At 40.0% G+C, this 18,125-nt stretch overlaps 1 protein-coding gene across 1 annotated transcript in view; it reads right to left on the reverse strand.

Moving 5' to 3' along the window:
- Positions 1-8,014: 8,014 nt before the first annotated feature.
- The window catches only part of CHST9 (carbohydrate sulfotransferase 9), a 226,528-nt gene continuing 216,417 nt past the window's right edge, over positions 8,015-18,125 (reverse strand). The window contains exon 5 of the mRNA XM_045065478.1: positions 8,015-10,579. Coding sequence (XP_044921413.1) covers positions 9,491-10,579 — 1,089 coding nt within the window. The 3' untranslated portion in view covers positions 8,015-9,490. The remainder of the gene's footprint in view (positions 10,580-18,125) is intronic.

Genomic DNA, 18,125 nt, shown 5'->3' on the forward strand with positions numbered 1-18,125 from the left:
AGGAAGGCAAAGGAGAGACAAATTCTTTAATGAAGTCCAAGGAAATGTACATTCTTCCCATTTAAGTTAAATTGCAAAATAGTTCCTGGGGCACTTGCTTTCAAACTAATAACCCAAATAGCAAATATTTTCCACTTTCAATCATCTTAGGTCAGTTTGAAAACAGCTTTTTAATTTTTTATTGGAGAAACCCATACTGTCTTCACTTTGTTCAGCGTGAAGTAGAGTTGCCAAAATTGCCTTCAGTCCACATTTGTGTTTCAAAGAGGAAAGTTTCCATTTCTTCATTTCATCCGGAACGCTTTCAGAGAGTTTGGGCAGTGACCAGTGCTGTTCCCGTAAGTCCCTTCCATCATTTCAGCCCTACTTCTTCAGCTGGCCGGTCTCGGATGCCAAGTTTAAGCTTCCGCACTGGTCAAAAGCCCACGGAGGGCTTTGGTACCAACAGCCACAGACCCTTCTCTGAGCCCAGAGGGGTTAGCTTTTTTAACAAAGGAACAGAGCAAAGGGAGCAGGCTTTATTATTACCCATAACCCACCAGGATTTAAAAAAAAAATCATATACACACATACACAAGTGGTGCTCAAACCTTGTTGCATATGAGACTCATCCCAGGAGACTCAAAAGATTCACAGGACACCTGGGTGGCTCAGTGGATGAAGCGTCAGCCTTGGGCTCAGGCCAGGATCCCGGGTTCTTGGGATCGAGTCCCGCATTGGGCTCCCTGCTTAGTGGGGAGCCTGCTTCTCCCACTTCCTCTGCCTGCCGCCCCCTACCCCCTGCTGTTCTCTCTCTCTGACAAATAAATAAATTAATTAATTAAAAAAAAAAAAGAAAATTCCTGAGTGGGTTTCAGAGAGATTCTGATTCAGCACAGGTTGGGTGGGGTACAGGAGTCTGTTTTTAACAAAGATGTGGATAACTCTGATATGGTGCTGACCCATACACTTTTTTCTGAGCACTTGACAAACCAAATCAGGGTTTATTTTTGCTTAATGATAATTAGAGTCACCCTAATAATACTGTCACTTTCGAAGTTTGTGGTCACACTAGCACTCTGAGTACGTTTTAGCTCATCATATTTTTGAAGAACATTTTTTCTAAATTTTAGGACTATTTTAGAGAAATGAGCGGATAAAACCAGTACTACATGGTTTGCCCCAGGTTTTCCACTCTTTAGGGACAAATGGCATGGCGATCACTTTCCATGGCTGGGTTCTCGTTTTCTCCAGCTCTCTAAGTATTCAAGTGCAGGAAGGAGGAGGTCAGAGCCTTAAGAAGGAAAGATAGTTGGAATGTCACTGGGAGGGCGAAAGTCACTCAGGATCATACCAGGAATGGGGTAGAGAGGCGTGTTGTGAGCCAGATGGGGGAAATCCGAGGGCAAGTTAGGAAATAGGTAATTTTCAGAGTTGAGGAAGGGTGGGTACTCCTTTAAAACAGGAGGTGTTTTTGGAGAAAGGTTATGGAATGGCAGTCTGGATGCGTTAGTGGCAACCACTTTCTGTCCTAGACACTGGGGTTCCAAGGGCGTGGGAGAATGACTCATCTCTGCGGAAGCGGATGGGAAGGAATGTTGTTGCCAGGGGGACCCAGTGGCTAAGACAGAAGGATGCCAACGGAAGGTGCTGGATTTCTCCCAACATCTTTGTTGTTGGTCTGAAGAGATTTGCTCAAATAATGAAATATTGTTTGGCAATCCCACTGGGTATAAGACTAAAGCACAAGCAGCATTTTGAATGAGGATAAGGAAACCTGGATTGCATAACACAAATATGGTCAAAGAAAATCTTCAGGGGGCACCTGGGTGGCTCAGTGGTTTAAAGCCTCTGCCTTCAGCTCAGGTCATGATCCCAATGTCCTGGGATAAAGCCCCTCATTGGGCTCTCTGCTCAGCGGTGAGCCTGCTTCCCCCTCTCTCTCTGCCTGCCTCTTTGCCTGCTTGTGATCTCTGTCTGTCAAATAAATAAATAAAACCTTTAAAAAGAAACTAATAATTAAAAAGAAAAAAGAAATGTTCAGGAACTGCTTTTCCTTTGAGAGTGTGGTAGATGTGAGAACACATACGTCAAAGCAGGGATTAAAAGGTGGGGCACCTTCAGGGAGATTCAAATTAAAACCACATTGAGATATCACCTTACACCAGTTAGAATGGCCAAAATTAACAAAACAGCAAACAACATGTGTTGGAAAGGATATGGAGAAAGGGGAACCTCTTCCACTGTTGGTGGGAATGCAAGTTGGTGCAGCCTCTTTGGAGAACAGTGTGGAGATTCCTCAAGAAATTAAAAATAGAGCTTCCCTATGGCCCTGCAATTGCAATCCTGGGTATTTACCCCAAAGATAGAGATGTCATGAAAAGAAGGGCCATCTGTACCCCAATGTTTATAGCAGCAATGGCCACGGTCGCCAAACTATGGAAAGAACCAAGATGCCCTTCAACGGATGAATGGAACGTTCTTGGAACCCCAGTGTCTAGGACAGAAAGTGGTTGCCACTAAGGAAGATGTGGTCCCTATACACTATGAGGTATTATGCCACCATCAGAAAGGATGAATACCCAACTTATGTAGCAACATGGACGGGACTGGAAGAGATTATGCTGAGTGAAATAAGTCAAGCAGAGAGAGTCAATTATCATATGGTTTCACTTATTTGTGGAGCATAACAAATATCATGGAGGACAATGGGTGTTAGAGAGGAGAAGGGAGTTGGGGTAAATTGGAAGGGGAGGTGAATCATGAGAGACTACGAACTTGAAAAACAATCTGAGGGGTTTGAAGTGGCGGGGGGTGGGTGGGGGGTTGGGGTACCAGGTGGTGGGTATTATAGAGGGCATGGATTGCATGGAGCACTGGGTGTGGTGAAAAAATAATGAATACTATTTTTCTGAAAAAAAAAAAAAAAAAAAAAAAAGGTGGGGCACTTAAGGACCAGCCAGAGAAGGTAAATGAGGGATGATGCCCTCAGTGTGATAACATCACAAAGGCACAACGAACTACAGTTCTGTACCTACATTGTCAGCCACGTTTAACATGAACAGCAAGGGATCTCTGGCTTCTCCGAAGGGGCCGACCTTGACTCTGCCCAGCTGTTTTCAGGAGAGCACGTACGAAGCAGGGTAACAAATTCCCTATTATTGACGAAAGAGTTCCAGTTTTAAAATGTTGACAACTAATTCAAATATTAACTAAAATGCACTGTAGGCCAAACCAAATGAATCTGTGGCCAGATCTGGCTAGTAGGCTGCCGGGTGTGGTCCCAGCTTTGCAGCCAAAGAGACCCTGGCAGGAAGCTCCTCTGTGGCTAGCCATTAAACTTCTCTGACCCTCGGTTTTCCCACCATAAAATGACCGGTGGAATAATACTGAACTTCCGCTATTTTGGGGGGAAGGATTAGACCTACTCTTCATGTCATTAAATGAATGTATGTAAAGCAATTTTCCAGTGTCTGTTCCCTGCTCAGTAAATAGCTTTCAGAGTGACCAGAATCATGCATTTTTTTTTTCAACATTTCCTCCTCAAACCTAATATACAAATATGCCATCTTAGAAATCTGAAGGATTGCTGTGTCCACAGATCTACTTCTGGTTAAGGTGTGACTGTTAGGGTAGAGAAGGCATGTGGCTTTGATAACTTCTCCCAATTTTTTTAGGGCCTTTTCTTTGGATCCATGGACCGTACAGTCATAAAGCAATAATGCACATATTACGCACTAAGAGAAGTTGTGGAGGAGCCCTTAGACTATATTGTCAAGAGTATTTATCAGGAACTCTTTCTTTCCATTGCATGACTGTGCTCATAACAGTGCAAAACAAATTAAACAGACACACTTCCTTTCCTCGTGGAAGATCTTGAACATATTCCAATGGCAAAAGAGATTTTATATGCATATGAAGAGGGACGTAGCAAATGAACAAATGAATAAATGAAGCCAAAAAAATAAAAAAAAAAGCAAGAGAAGGAATGTCTGCATTTCTTGGTAAAAGAAGAATCCGACTCATTTCGCATCAGGGGAAAATCATTTTGCCTTTTTCTGTTGATCAGCGAGCTCGTGAAGTCACGAGGTTGCAAAACTGAATCATCTAAAGAGATTCTTTGGTGACCTAACATGAACGGAGTGTCTAGATATGAGAGAGGAGAGTATTTCAAAATAGAATTAGGATTTGAACAGAGGCCTAGAGATTGGAAAAATGATTGCTTAAAAGGATTTGGATATGCCTACAAGGGTAGGATTGTGGTGGATAAGATGTGTGTGTGTGACCAGGCAGCTCTGGAACTACATGGTGTGAGACAATGCCATTTTGCGGAGGTCTCCAGACTTGGCCTTCCTTATATGGGTTCTCCTGAAGACCTGGGAAAGTGTGCCCTCTTCTAGCCGAGCACTTGTTTACCTTGAACTTTTCAGGGTGTTTTTCAGTTAGTTTGAGTCAACCTGCTCCTCTGAGGACAGGAGCTCAGGAAAGAGACTATACATGACTGCTTACTTCTAGAAGTATTTAAGGAGCTTTCTCTTGGGCTGACCTGATAAGCCATGACCATCTTCAACTGCCGATTTGGGGAAAGTTGGCCAGACTCCCTCCCTCTTTCATCTAAATTCTCCTTGACCTTGCCCATTTGTGTCACTGTCTGGGCTTTCTTTTCAAAATGATATTTTGTTTTTGTTATGCTAAATTTGTTCCAGGGACTTCTTTTTTCTGACACTGAGTTCCATGATCAACTGGGAATTTAAAACAAGGGGGAAGAAAACAATTTCTTTTCTTTTTTAAAGATTTTTATTTATTTATTTGACAGAGTTCATAAGTAGGCAGAGAGGCAGGCAGAGAGAGAGGAAGGGAAGCAGGCTGCCTGCTAAGCAGAGAGCCCGATGCGGGGCTCGACCCCGGGATCATGACCGAGCCGAAGGCAGAGGCCTAACCCACTGAGCCACGCAGGCGCCCCAGAAAGCTTAATTTCTTATAAAGTCTTTGAATCTGTCAGTTTAACTCAGCAGGAATAAAGGGATAAGCTAATTTGAAATGCAAAAACCAGTTAAATACACACACGTGTATGTATCTATATTTGTACTGAAAAAGTTTTGAGATACCAATATATGTTTCCTGCTTTTCTCAAACCAAGGAGAGAGTTTGGTAATAGTTTATGCTGCTTGGATTCATTCTGGCTCCCAACCCTAATTGCCAGCTGTAATTCTTCTTTTTTTTTGAGAGTTATTTATTTCAGAGTAAGAGAGAGAGGGGGGCAGGGGAGGGACAGAGGAAGAGGGAGAGAGAAACTCAAGCAGACTCTGCAGTGAGTGAGGAGTCAGACGTGGGGTTTGATCTCATGACCCTGAGATCAGACTTGAGCTGAAACCAAGAGTTGGCTGCTTAACTGACTGAGCCACCAGGTGTCCCACCAGCTAGGACTCTTTAGACAAGTCACTGAACCACTCTGATTTAGTTTTCTTTCTTTATTTTTTAAAAAGATTTTATTTGTCTGAGAGAGAAAGAGCACAAGAAGGGGGAGCAGCAGGCAGAAGGAGAGGGAGAAGCAGGCTCCCCGCTGAGTGGAGAGCCCAATATGGAACTCAACCAGAGTATCATGACCAGAGCCAAAGGCAGATGCTTAACCAACTGAGCCACTGAGGTGCCCCTAGTTTTTTTAATTATATTATTGTGTGTGTGTGTGTGTGTGTGTGTGTGCGCGCGCGCGCGTGTGCACATGTGGGCATACATAGCATCTCAGATTGACTATGGAGACTAAATTGATGAATAACGTTTGATTATGATTATGATCTTGAATATTATTATAATGATTATGATTGAGATGAAAAAGGTATGACCCTAGAGGTAGGACTAAACTGAGTTAGCCTTGGCCTAAGGTCCTCAGATGCTTGAACTGTTCTTAAAGGCCTAAGGGCAACTATCCTTCAGATTTTGGAGAACATTGGGGATGTCAGCCATGGCAAAGTTTCTACTTGCCATAGTCTATGAAAGCCTAGAGGCTAAAGACGCCCTAAGAGGTTGAGTGAGAACTTAGAGTAGGGCGATGTTTATGGTAGTCTCAGCCTATGAATTCCAAGTTCTACCAATTCTGCTGGTGATGATTCAAAGGGAACTCACATTCAAAATTCCCTTCATCTGCTTATATATTCTTTCCAGCTAAACACTATATATTTCAGGAAATAATACTTCTTTGATGAATAATTATTCATATGTAAAGTAGAAAATCTTTTTTCCTCTTCTTGATTATAAATGGTATCCAAGTAGCTCTTGAATTGCTAGATAATATTTTATAGCCTGTGAAGTTAGAGAATTTAACAAGTGGCTGCACATTTCCATTGACTTAAAGGATATTTCCAAACATGTGTGAGAAAATTAGTAAGTTGAGTGTCCTGTACCTGCATTTCCATTGAAATTTATGGCAGTTTCCAGGCACAATCACATCAACCACACATATCCATAGATAGTTTACCATGTTAGGTAACTGATTTTGGATTTAACTGCCAACTTTTACTCTACTAGTAATTCCAGACAGGGGAATAACAGAGTGAAGGAGCCTGCCCGGGTCATTACTGTTGCCTATAAAAACAAATAAGATCCTTAGGGTTTAATTAGAGGACTTGTAATTATACCTAACACATGCTAGTGTTAGAATGTGAACATTGGACATCTGGAAGATGAGTCTAGATTTGGTCACTTGCCTTTCAGAATCTAAGTGGTGACCATCCAAAGGAAGAGTGATGTGCACACCTGGCACTTGTGCCCAGGCAGAAACGACAATGGTGGATGTGAGCTGATCTGCAAACAGAAGAATTCAGAAATGATAAATGGAAGAGGTATTTAACATCACAAGGAATCCAAGATGATGACTGGCTTCTTTGGCTCTGCCATGAACAGAAGCCATTTAAAAGAAGAGTAGGTGCATTAAAAATGTGTTCTTCCTTCATAACCCCCTTTAAAAAAAACACCCTCTCTATTTTAGAGATAGAGAAAGAGCATGATGGAGAGGCTGAGGGAGAGAGAGAGAGAGAAAGAATCCTCAAGCAGAGCCCACTATGTGTGGAACCCAACACAGGGCTCAATCTCATGATCCTGAGATCATGATCTGAGCTGAAACCAAGAGTCAGCTGCTCAACTAAGCCACCCAGGCACCCCTCCATAAGATCTTTTTAACATGTGGCCCCTGGAACTCACAGCCACAGAGGATGCTTGCTGGTGTGAGTCTTTCAGGAAGAGCATGACTGAAGGACAACCTCTGGTTATGTAGGCTAAGTGGAAAGGGAATGGGGAGGAGAACAGACCGCGGAAGGCATAGAACAGCCTTAACAGAAAGCAACAGCCCTCTTCTCTCCCTCCTGTGCCAAACAGTATTATAGACATATATGTGTGTGTCATATAGACATATATGTGTATGTACATATACATACATATGTGTATGCATATTCCATATATGTACCCCATCTTCATAAGTGTGTTAGAAATGCTAATAAGAGAAAGATAGGACACTTGTTTCCATTTTTTTCTTCCAAAGTTATGAAAAGTTTTTTTTTTTTTTTGGTTCCTTATAAGGTTTTAGGAATAACGTTGAGAAAATTGCTTCTATACTTTATAATAGATTCCACCCATACAAAAACTAGGGGATTTTTTTGTGTGTAGTTTAGGAATAAAATTTCAGGCTTCTTGGCATAGTTTCTATTCCCTCTCTTCCTCCATAAAAAGATCATTTCAATGTTTCCAAGTTACAAGGAGTCCACTCTACATGGTACAGCAAAATTTAAATTATACGATTTAGATTACTCTAGAGTAAAATTCCTTAAAAACAGAGAGCACAGTTTAAGTGTAGGGTCTAGAGGCAAGAGTAAATGGAGTGGAAAGTAGTAAAAGGTTGGCTTAGAAGGTTTAATACTTATGATCAGGGAGCCCGCTGCAGTTTCGTACTTGTTGGGAGACACAGATGGGACGGACAAGTAGACATGTGTGGAGTAAAGCAATTCATGAATACGCAGCCATGAAATGGAAAATCAGAATGAAATAAGTACAACTGTAACTAGCTTGGTTTATTAATATTTAAATATTGATGCCTACTTTTCTCTGAGAAACGTTACTAAGTATTTACTGATGAGAAGCAACGATTGGGAAGAAGAACATATTTGCAAGCCGCATTTAAACAGGGTTTGAATGATATGTGGTTTTTCAACTCAAAGCAACAGTCAACCAATTAAAATAAGTTCTCCATCTAAATGTGTCTTCAAACTTAAGGTCTGCTGGAAAAAAATTTCCAAAATTCATTACAATTTTGATAGGGGCGACACCTGGTCCTATTTTCCAAAAACTTGGATTGAATATTTGAATGCAATGGTGTCTTGCATTAGTATAGAATATTTAAACCTAAAAAGAAAATACCTTAATTTGTTTATGCATAAGCCTATTAAAAATGTTTCTAGGGCTCTAATTTTGTTTATTCTCTAGAATATAACCTATCTTTGAAGTGGTATACGAGTTTTTAAAAAGTCATTCCCAAGCTAAGTAATTAGACTGGAAACAAAAGCTATTCTTAGAGCACATTCCGCTAAGAAAGCTACACACATGATGCTTTGATTCAAATAATATTCTTATAAAACTTTGTTATTGTTTGAGGCCTACATTCAGAGGGGCAACTTTGTTTTTGATGATTATTCCATCCTGAAACAATTTCCCTTCTGCCCAATTAAACCAGAATTAGGAGCACATTTATATCTGATGAGGCTTAAACTTCTCAACCGCCTGCTTCAGAAGCGAAGACCTTTAGTGGTTATGCTCATTCTGTCTCTGCACAGAGGGCTCAAAAGAAAACAGAATCAATTCCCTTAAGTTTTTCTGGAAGGGGAAGGTTGTTTTTGCTGCTTTGATTGTAGCATGCTGTGCATCTTTTGTTGGCTGTTGAATATAAAAAGCCATAGCCTCATCTGGTTTTTCCGCTATATCCTCATATTGTAAATCACATACGCCTTCCAATCTAAAGTGAAATGCCTAGGTCCAAAATATTATTTCAAAATTGATTTATCATCACAGTTGATAGGAAGATTTCCGGGGTGTAAGAAAACTCTCCAGTGTGCAGGTAGTATGTCACAGACCGCTAAAAATACATCCATGCACTTTAGACATCAAATTCTAGGATGTAGAATATACTCATGCTATTTTAGATCCCTTTTCCTATCATTGCAAGAGGCTGTTGAAGCTAATGCAGCAGCTGGCTAGGTTATTGCTTCTATAATATAATCCATAATGCAAAAGCAGCTATTTCCCAAACATTTGAGAGCAACTCAAGTTGTTTACACGTCTCTGTAAGTTAATTTTCCTATAACTTTGTGCCAATTGGTGTCAGACTATCTGGGAAAAATCTTCATTAAATTGAGACAATGGCACTTAGTTAATTCCTTCTTACAGAGAATGGTAGGAAAAATTACAGTTAGCTGATTGGAGGCCATCATCATGGGGTAAATACAGGGTTTTAGAAAATGAATGCAAACTACAAAAATGGAGTCGTATAATTAAACATCAAATAGTCCAGGTAATAAAAGTCATAGATTAATTGTCTCTCAGTTCTAGTCAGATCCTTTAAATATTGTCTCACGACCTGAGCATTGGTTCTTTCATCAGAAGAGTGCCTATCCTTAAAGTTTGGAAATTTCAGCTCTTTTGGAGCACCCACGAGCTGTAAAAAGTAATTGGCATCTTCTTCCAAAGTTTCGAATTTCCCTACAAAATCATAGTTGATCAAACATGGATAGCAGAGTTTGCTGACCTTCTCCCAGTGAATGTCCATTCCTACGGGACGGCGGGAATCCAGCAAATAGTGCACGAACTCTTTGAATTTGACTCCAGATCCATTATTTAATGCTTCTTCACAGGCATTTGGCCGATATTTCTTTATAATCGCTTTCCCAAATACCGGATGGTAATAGCTATTGGGGTGTTCAAATTTGTCCCTGAATGCTGACACTAACCTTTCCATGGGATCACGAACAAAAACAGCTTTGGTGTAGGTGTTCAGACGAGTGTATATCCCTTTTAAGTCGAAGCTATCTAGTTTTTTCAAATGCTTCCCGTAGTGAACAGCATCATGGGAGATGTTGTATGCAGACGAAGCCAACCCACTCAGTACCATCAGAATTCTCTTCCAGTTGGAGCAGCCAGCCTTGGGTACCTCACAATATAAGATTTTGTGTTTATCTTCCACATAGATCCTGGATACCATATGAAAAAGATGTGACTGAGGACGACTCACCCCACCATATTTCTTGCAAAACTCCTGAAGGAAAGATCTGCGTGTCTCCTGGGCCACATCTGTTTCCTTCCATTTGTTGTCTTTGACTAAACTTTTGTTTAAAGGGCGGATGTCCAACGGCCACTTCATCTCGTTGAACTTCTTAAAAACAGTCCTACTTCCTTCATGTTTTTCACTCAGCTTAATTGTTGGTGGCCCCGTGGTCTTACCTAAAGCCCCATCCTCTCCTTGTGGGTGGCTGGTCTTCCTTAAGAGCCTAGTTGGCCTCTCAGAGTTGAGCAGATTTTCCTTTTTTCCCTTGGGACCCTCAGTTATATGGAACTTGGAGTTCTGTTAAATGGAGAAGGAGAAAAATTGAAAGCATATTCACAAACCTGGTTATACAAAAATCATAACATATTTGTTTTAGAATACTATTGAGGAGAGCACATTTCATGTTAGCTGCCAAAACAATTGAGTAAAGCATGCTGACTATACATTTTGTAGTTAAGTTTCTTCAGAGAAAATATAACAATGAAGAAAGGTATCTATGCTTCCTTCTAAACCAAAGTTTCACATTTTATATTATATATATTTGGGTTACTTACATGTTATCATTCATTTAATGTTAATGTGCAGCATTACATTAATAGACTTTTTCATGCTATATGATGAGTATTATCAGGATAAAACTACTAGTATTGTTTTGAATCTATGACATAGTGAATCAGTTATTGTTTTTGTACTATCTTTGTTATCTATGGTTATCAATTATGTAACCTTCCAAAACACACACACACACACACACACACACACACACACACACACGGTAACCACAAGATGGAAAGGAGAGTATCTTGAATTTTCATCTTAGCTTTGCCTGTAAACACAATAGAACGTACTCCTGTAGGTCAATGATTCTTGAGCTATTCAGAAACATATCATCTTTGTCACTGATTCAGCACTAGTGCACTGAATGTAAGTACAAAATGCAGCTGTATTTGCATTGAACTTTTTTTTGTTGTTGCTTTTGGGGTATGCTATAAAGCACAGAAGAGTTCAAAGTCATAAATTACAACTTAAAATTGTAGCAAAGCTAACTATAAAATCCTCAAGACCATTTCAGTATTTCAAGCACTTGCAAAAAGAGATATCTTTTTCCCTTGGAAATGTTTTATTTTATAAAATTTTTATTTATCATAATAACTTAGTAACTATAATCATGCAATTTCATTCATGTATGAAATCTTTCCTCCTTCCCAAGTGAAGAATGATTAGGGAATCCAGAAAAGTTTACTTGATATCCTGCTATATAAAATTGTATGAAAAATAGAACAAGAATTTAGTTCTCTTGTCAGTGGGATGAATCAGCCTACCTACCATCTACTGTTCATCTGACTACGTCCTTCCTACAGTTCTGGCAATGAATGACTACATAAGGGAAGACATGGAAGATGAGATTTTAGGGATAAAAATTTTAAGGATTTTCGTTTTTACTCTGGGCAAACTAGAAAGATTTTGAAGGGCTCTGAGCAGAGAAGTAACATGATCTCACTTATATTGAAAAGGATGGTTGAGGAGAAGACTGGAATGGATATATACATATAGAATTGTCAAAATGTTGTTGGAAAACTAATGAATAAATAATGTGCTGTAGGAGTAATGTATAGGGCCACCAGCCCAGTGGTGAAGGGAGTGGTGGGGAAAGTTTCTTAGAGGTTATCTATCTCTCTAGCTATTTATCATCCATCCATCCATCCATCCAAACATCCAACCATCCAACCTTCCATCCATTCATACAGTTAACCACTGTATCCCCAGCGTCTAGAATGGTCGATAGCCTTTAATTGCTCTCACATATTTGTTGAATGAATAAATGGAATTAGGTCTTCCAGGTTGATGAGAAATATTCTAGCAAATCGAACAAAAGAGCAGAGAAATAAAGTCCTGTGGATGGGAACCACCTCCAGGTATCATTGTCCTACTAGTTGAGCTTTAAGTAGGGTGGGGTGTGGGTGGTGACTGCTTCTTTCTGGCGCAAGAAGATTGTGTGAATAACCCCTCATCATCATACACCAACTTGGTAGCCTCATAAAACAGCTGCCCAACTCTTCCTTACAATTGAGTCAAATGTTTGGAGTCCCAACTCTAAAACCATTTGTATTCTGTCTTCTCAGAGACAGCCAAAATGACATCAAAATCCTGAATCCATTTTTACTCTTCTTATCAATGACCTGAAGTCCATAAAATTTTCACAGATGATGTGAAATTTGACTTGAGCTTTGGAAGATCATGGAGTTATTGGTTGACTGCATGGAAAGTACTTAACATAAGCCTGATGTAAAACTGTCAATGTATTTCTGCTGCTACTTCTTCTACTACTACAACTATAAAATAATAATAACAATTATTATAATTAAAACATTATTACTAATACTATAAAATAATAATAATATAGTAGTAGTAATAATGTTTTATCCCAGTGACCTAGTAAATTTCAAGATTTCCCAGCTGTCCATTATTATCCAGACTGTAATTTGTGTGTCTTTACATGTACCCTAATTAGTTCTCTCCCTGCCCCACTGACAAGAACAAAAATGAAATCAGCCTTCCACTGTGCCCTCTGGACTTTCTGCTTGTGGTCATCAAATTCCCCTTTAATCTCCAGAGACTTCTGGAATGTTCGTTTCCCATGACTTTCTCTACATGAAACCTGGCTGGCCCCCAAGACTCTGCTTCCTTTGTACTTTCTCAAGTAGACACAACTTTATTTCCTTGAATCACTTGTCCCTCAGACCAGAAGGGAAGGAAATGATTTCCTTGGACTTTACTGCTGCTTCCAGAACATGTCCACCAGCAAAAGCTTCTACTTCTGTGAAGTGTGTGTGTCCTGCTGAACTTCCCTTCCTCCTCCTTACACTGTCAGCTGCCTTTGCCCCGATCTTTCTGTTTCATGCACTGAAGGGAGGTCCTAGCTTAGACTTTACTTCTCATCCCCATTCTTGTCAGATGACTCTGACACCAATGAACTCTCAGCCCCTTGACCACCTGGTTTCTTTTTCTTTTCTTTTTTCTTTTTTTAAGATGTTATTTATTTGTGAGAGAGAGTGCAAGAGCAATAGAGTGAGCTTGGGAAGGGGGAGGGGCGAGGGAGAAGCAGACTTTCCCCTGAACAGGGAGCCCAATGTCGGGCTCGATCCCAGGACCCTGGGACCATGACCTGAGCTGAAGGCAAATGTTTAACCGACTGAGCCACCCAGGCATCCAAACCACTTCACTTTTAACTGAAGTGTTCTTCATGGCACGTGGACCTTGCCACTACCAGAGCCTGCGCCACTTCGATCATCTCTCTGACCACCATCCCCTAACCTTCTGGCTCATCACTACTTCCAGTTTTGCAATTCTCTACTTCTCACTATGTTACTCAAGCTCTTAGCAGCCAGCACACCTGGTTCTTCTCTTCACTCTCAGAAAATCACCTCTGTGGGGAGACATTCCCTGTCCACCTTCTCTATATTATGTTCTTCTCTGAGATTCTCTCCCATATAAGGTTCCCCAATAAGAACCCTGGTTATTTTCCTCATTGCATTTATTGCAACGTGAAATGATTTCATTTACTTACTTCTATGTTGTCTCCTCCTTTTTCTACCTTTGTTGCACTAGAATGTGACTGTAGAGGTCTTATCTTTTTTGTTCTCTTTTGGATCTCTGGTACCTAGCATGTTGCCCGACACATCGAAAATGATCAATAAATAATTGTTCAATGAGGAAATGTGATCCTCTAAAATCAGAGGTGGATTCTTTATTTCACAAGTTTCGAGGTGAAAATGTGATTTTTTAAAACCAGAGATAGATTCCTTATTTCACAAGATACAGTAAAAAAAAAATGTATCTGTACATCTATTAACAGGATTTATTTACACAATTATATTACACTTCCACCGGCCTTTATACCATATTTAGTTAAATAAAAAATAAATTTACAAAAAAGTCTACCAAGGTATTCTTGCCAATGCCAGCTTCTGGTCTTTGTAAACTTCTCCTAAACATCAATAGTGGTTGTACCTTGATTGTATCATGATTATGATTTCTTCTACTTTTTAAATCAATTAATTAATTGATTAATTTTTCCCTTCTTTTTAAATCAAAGAGACTAGTGTCAGTTTTTTTGTTATTCTAAATAGGAAAACAGTGCAGTACAATGGCTCCCTGCACATAATCAGGACGTCCTTCTTGTGTACACAAAGTGAGAGTTGTGCTTGCACAGTCACTTGAAATACAAATCATTTTTACTAGGGATATTTTAGATTGTCTTGAAATACCAAAAAGGAGAAATTCACCTTCTTTTTGATGACTACTACACACTTAAAAACCAGGCAGTGCCTCAGACAATATGGCATTCAGAAACTCTACATTTTCATCTATGTTGGAGAGCAATGGCGGAGGACAAAGATTTTCATGAAAATAGAAGTTTCCGTTGCTTTATTTCTTGTGGTAAATGTGAGTTTGATTTAGTGATGGGCTTCCACACAATTGTTTTATAACCTTGTCGAAGAAACAGTATTAATCAAAAGGTCAAGGTTAATTTGGATAAATACTTTGCCAATTCTTGTCAAGGTGCTGAAAATCTGTATTCAAACAAGACTTTGGCAGAAGAGAGCACAAATAAAATAGGTACACACAGCCCTGCTCACGAAGTAGGCATGGAGGGCTTGGAGTCCCACCTGCCTGGCAAATCAGATCAGTTCAAAGTCACTCCCTACTGCCTGGGAACGTCTGGAGGCTCGCCAGCATCCTCCAGCCTCACTGGGGACACACAGAAGCCGAGTCTCTGGGGGGTGGGGCTCCCGACTAACTTAAACAAGCTCTCTGGGCACTCTGCAGGCAGTAATGGCATTTGAGGGACTGACCACTCAACAGAGTATTGCAAATGAAAGTGAAAAAGTAATAGTTCATCTCATACCATCCAGGAGAGAAACATCCAATATGGTGGGTGGAATATTTTAGTTAAGTAGAGACAAACGGTCCTCTATGGGTAGGGATGTCACATCAGCCTTCACACAGACCAGATGGAAGTTCCTGTTCCCTAAGCTGCTTGCTGATGACACGTTTGGCTAGGGAGATAACTGCAGGGGGGAGTTTCATTGTTCATAAATGAGACTTCAATTTCCTGTTAGTTTATTGAGTACTAATTAGTTTCCTCACCTCTGAGTAAATCAAGGGATGGGCTAAGATTAATAAGTATTGACACCTCAGGAGGCTTCTTGTTGGAAGGCCATTAGACCGCCTAGTGTCCCTTATCTCACCATCAACTCACCTTATAAAAACCATTACTAGGGAGTGGTGGCCTCCCTCTCCATCCCCAACCCTACTCCATTTCCTTCAGTCACAGCAAAGGCTTTCCATGACTGAGGGGTCTGGATCACTAAAACTGCGATTAATGGTATTTTATTTTATTATTATTTTTTATTAAGTTTTTAAATTGTAATTCCAGTACAGTTAACATACAGTGTCAAATTAATTGCTGGTGTGCAATTTAGTAATCGAACAATTCTATACGTTACTCAGTGTTCATATGATAAGTACATACTTAATCTCCGTCATGTGTTTCATCCATTCCCCACCCATCTCCTTTCTGGGAACCTTCAGTGTATTTTCTATAGTTAAGAGTCCATTTTTTTGGTTTGTCTCCACCACCTCTGTCCATTTGTTTTGTTTGAGTGAAATTCACAAATGAAGGAAATCATAGGGTATTTGTCTTTCTCTGACCGACTTATCTCACTTAGCATTATGCCTCCTAGATCTATCAGTGTTGTTGCAGATGGCAAGATTTCATTCTTTTTTTGTGGTTGAGTAATATTCCATTGTGTGTGTGTGTGTGCACACGCACGTGCGTGCATGTGTGTGTGTACACACCACATCTTCTTTTTCTATTCATCAGTCAATGGGCACTTGGGCCATTTCCATAATTTGCCTATGAGATGATGTCATTTTAAATCCAAAGCTTGTACTAGTGAATTTTCACCACCATCATCACCATGCTGTTAACAATGACAACAGTAATAAAAAGAGTACACTCTTCCATGCCCATTTTCCTTCAGGACACCTTGTTCTGCTTGTCCCCAAGGCAAATGTCTATAAAGCCAAATGTATGTTGTTCCTTCTCAAAGTGGCTCCTCCTGCGCTTTTTTTCTATTTCTGAAATGGTTCTACTACATTCTTGCCACCCACTCACAAAATCTGAGAGATGCTTTAACAATCAGAAAGTAAATTGGTTAATCTACATCTCATAATGCCTCTTAAAATTCTTTTTCATTTATCATCACTTAATTGGATATTCTTTAGTATCCTAATTGGTCTCCCTGAAAATTATTGCTGAATAAGTCTTCCTAAAACATCTTACTTTTCATCCCTTAAAATCTGGAACGGGCTCAACTATATATAAACCCGAGTCCCGACTCCTTAGCTGGCATTGGCAGTCTGTCGCCACTGGGCTGGTCACTTTGTGCTCTGCTCCTTTCTTGACGTATACACTCTTCTACTTGCTTCCTCTGGGCTCTCACCACCCTCCACTCATGTTCTCCCTCTTGCGTGGGACTTTCCAAATCTCCTAGGCTGATAGAAAATCCTGCTCTCCCCCTGAAAACCACCCACGACTCCAGCAAGGGATTCTGCTCTCTTTAAAACTTAGCATTTTGTCTGCACCACCTGTGAAAAAGTGATTTTATTCCAGGTCACATAGTTATTTGATTTTCTCATTGGGCAAACTCTTTTAGCCACAGCTCAATTGTACACCAAGGCAGAAAGCTATAGTTTTCCATAAATACCTTTGAAGAATGGATCTGCTTGACAAGTCAGGTGAAAGATAGATCATTATAGGTGAAAAAAATGAGTATTCAAAGAAATCTAATGGAGAAAAAATTGTGGACTATTCATGAACTCTCCAGTAAATCTGAAAGCTTTGTTCTTAGTCCTTAAGACCTCTGTTTCCATATGCCTCGTCTGTACATTGACATTAATTGCCCTTTCTCCCTCTAAACTCATTGAGGGTCTACCGCACACAAGGCATAGGGCCAGATGCCCAGGATGGTGGACTGTGTAAGACAAATGTGATCCTTGCCCACACGGAGCTTATATTCTTATAAGGGAAAAGACCCTAGGTAAATAATCACACAATTAATTACTCTATTATTACAGTGGCAAAGGCTCAGCAGCATTCTAATGGAGGCTGGGGCAGCTGGGTATAAAGGCAAGTCTGACCTGGTTGAGTGTTAAGTCTTTTGTTGACACCTTCTATTTTATCCTGGTTAGTTGTTACAGTTGGATGTTTAGGTGACTGTCGCTCCTGTTTAGTTTAAACTTATTAAAGGTCAGTGTATACATCTGTGGAACCCCCACTAGCATCTAGAATAGTCTTGAATAAACCAATGTTTTGCATTTAATTGAAGTAAAGAGCATTATCATTCCCATACGTCCCTTTATTTGGGTAATTAACTCATATTGGCTTTATGCAGTTGACAAGTACTGTACTTCTGTAAAACTTGATCTACTAATGTGCTATTATGTAACTGAAGGAATTTGATCATTCATCTGTCACACGTATATTGAACTACTACTATATGCTGCGTTTGGCACTGTAGAAACAAAGATAAAATAGATAAATTTTACAGCCCCCTGAGGAGGTCAAAGTTTAAATGGATTGATAAAAAAGGAGTTTATGAAAAAAAATGACAATTGCTATAATAAAAGGATACATAGGGTATTGGGGAACAGAGACAAGAGTACTTACTTTATCTGAAGAAATTTTGTGGGGGAAACTTTCACAGAGAAGTGAAGCCTGGATGAATCTGGGAGGATCCTGGGGAGTTGGTAGGTCAACAAGCCAGGGATGGGAAAG

Source organism: Mustela putorius, unplaced genomic scaffold, assembly GCF_011764305.1.
Source record: "Mustela putorius furo isolate JIRA1106 unplaced genomic scaffold, ASM1176430v1.1 tig00003858_pilon_pilon_pilon, whole genome shotgun sequence".
Lineage (NCBI taxonomy): Eukaryota > Metazoa > Chordata > Mammalia > Carnivora > Mustelidae > Mustela > Mustela putorius.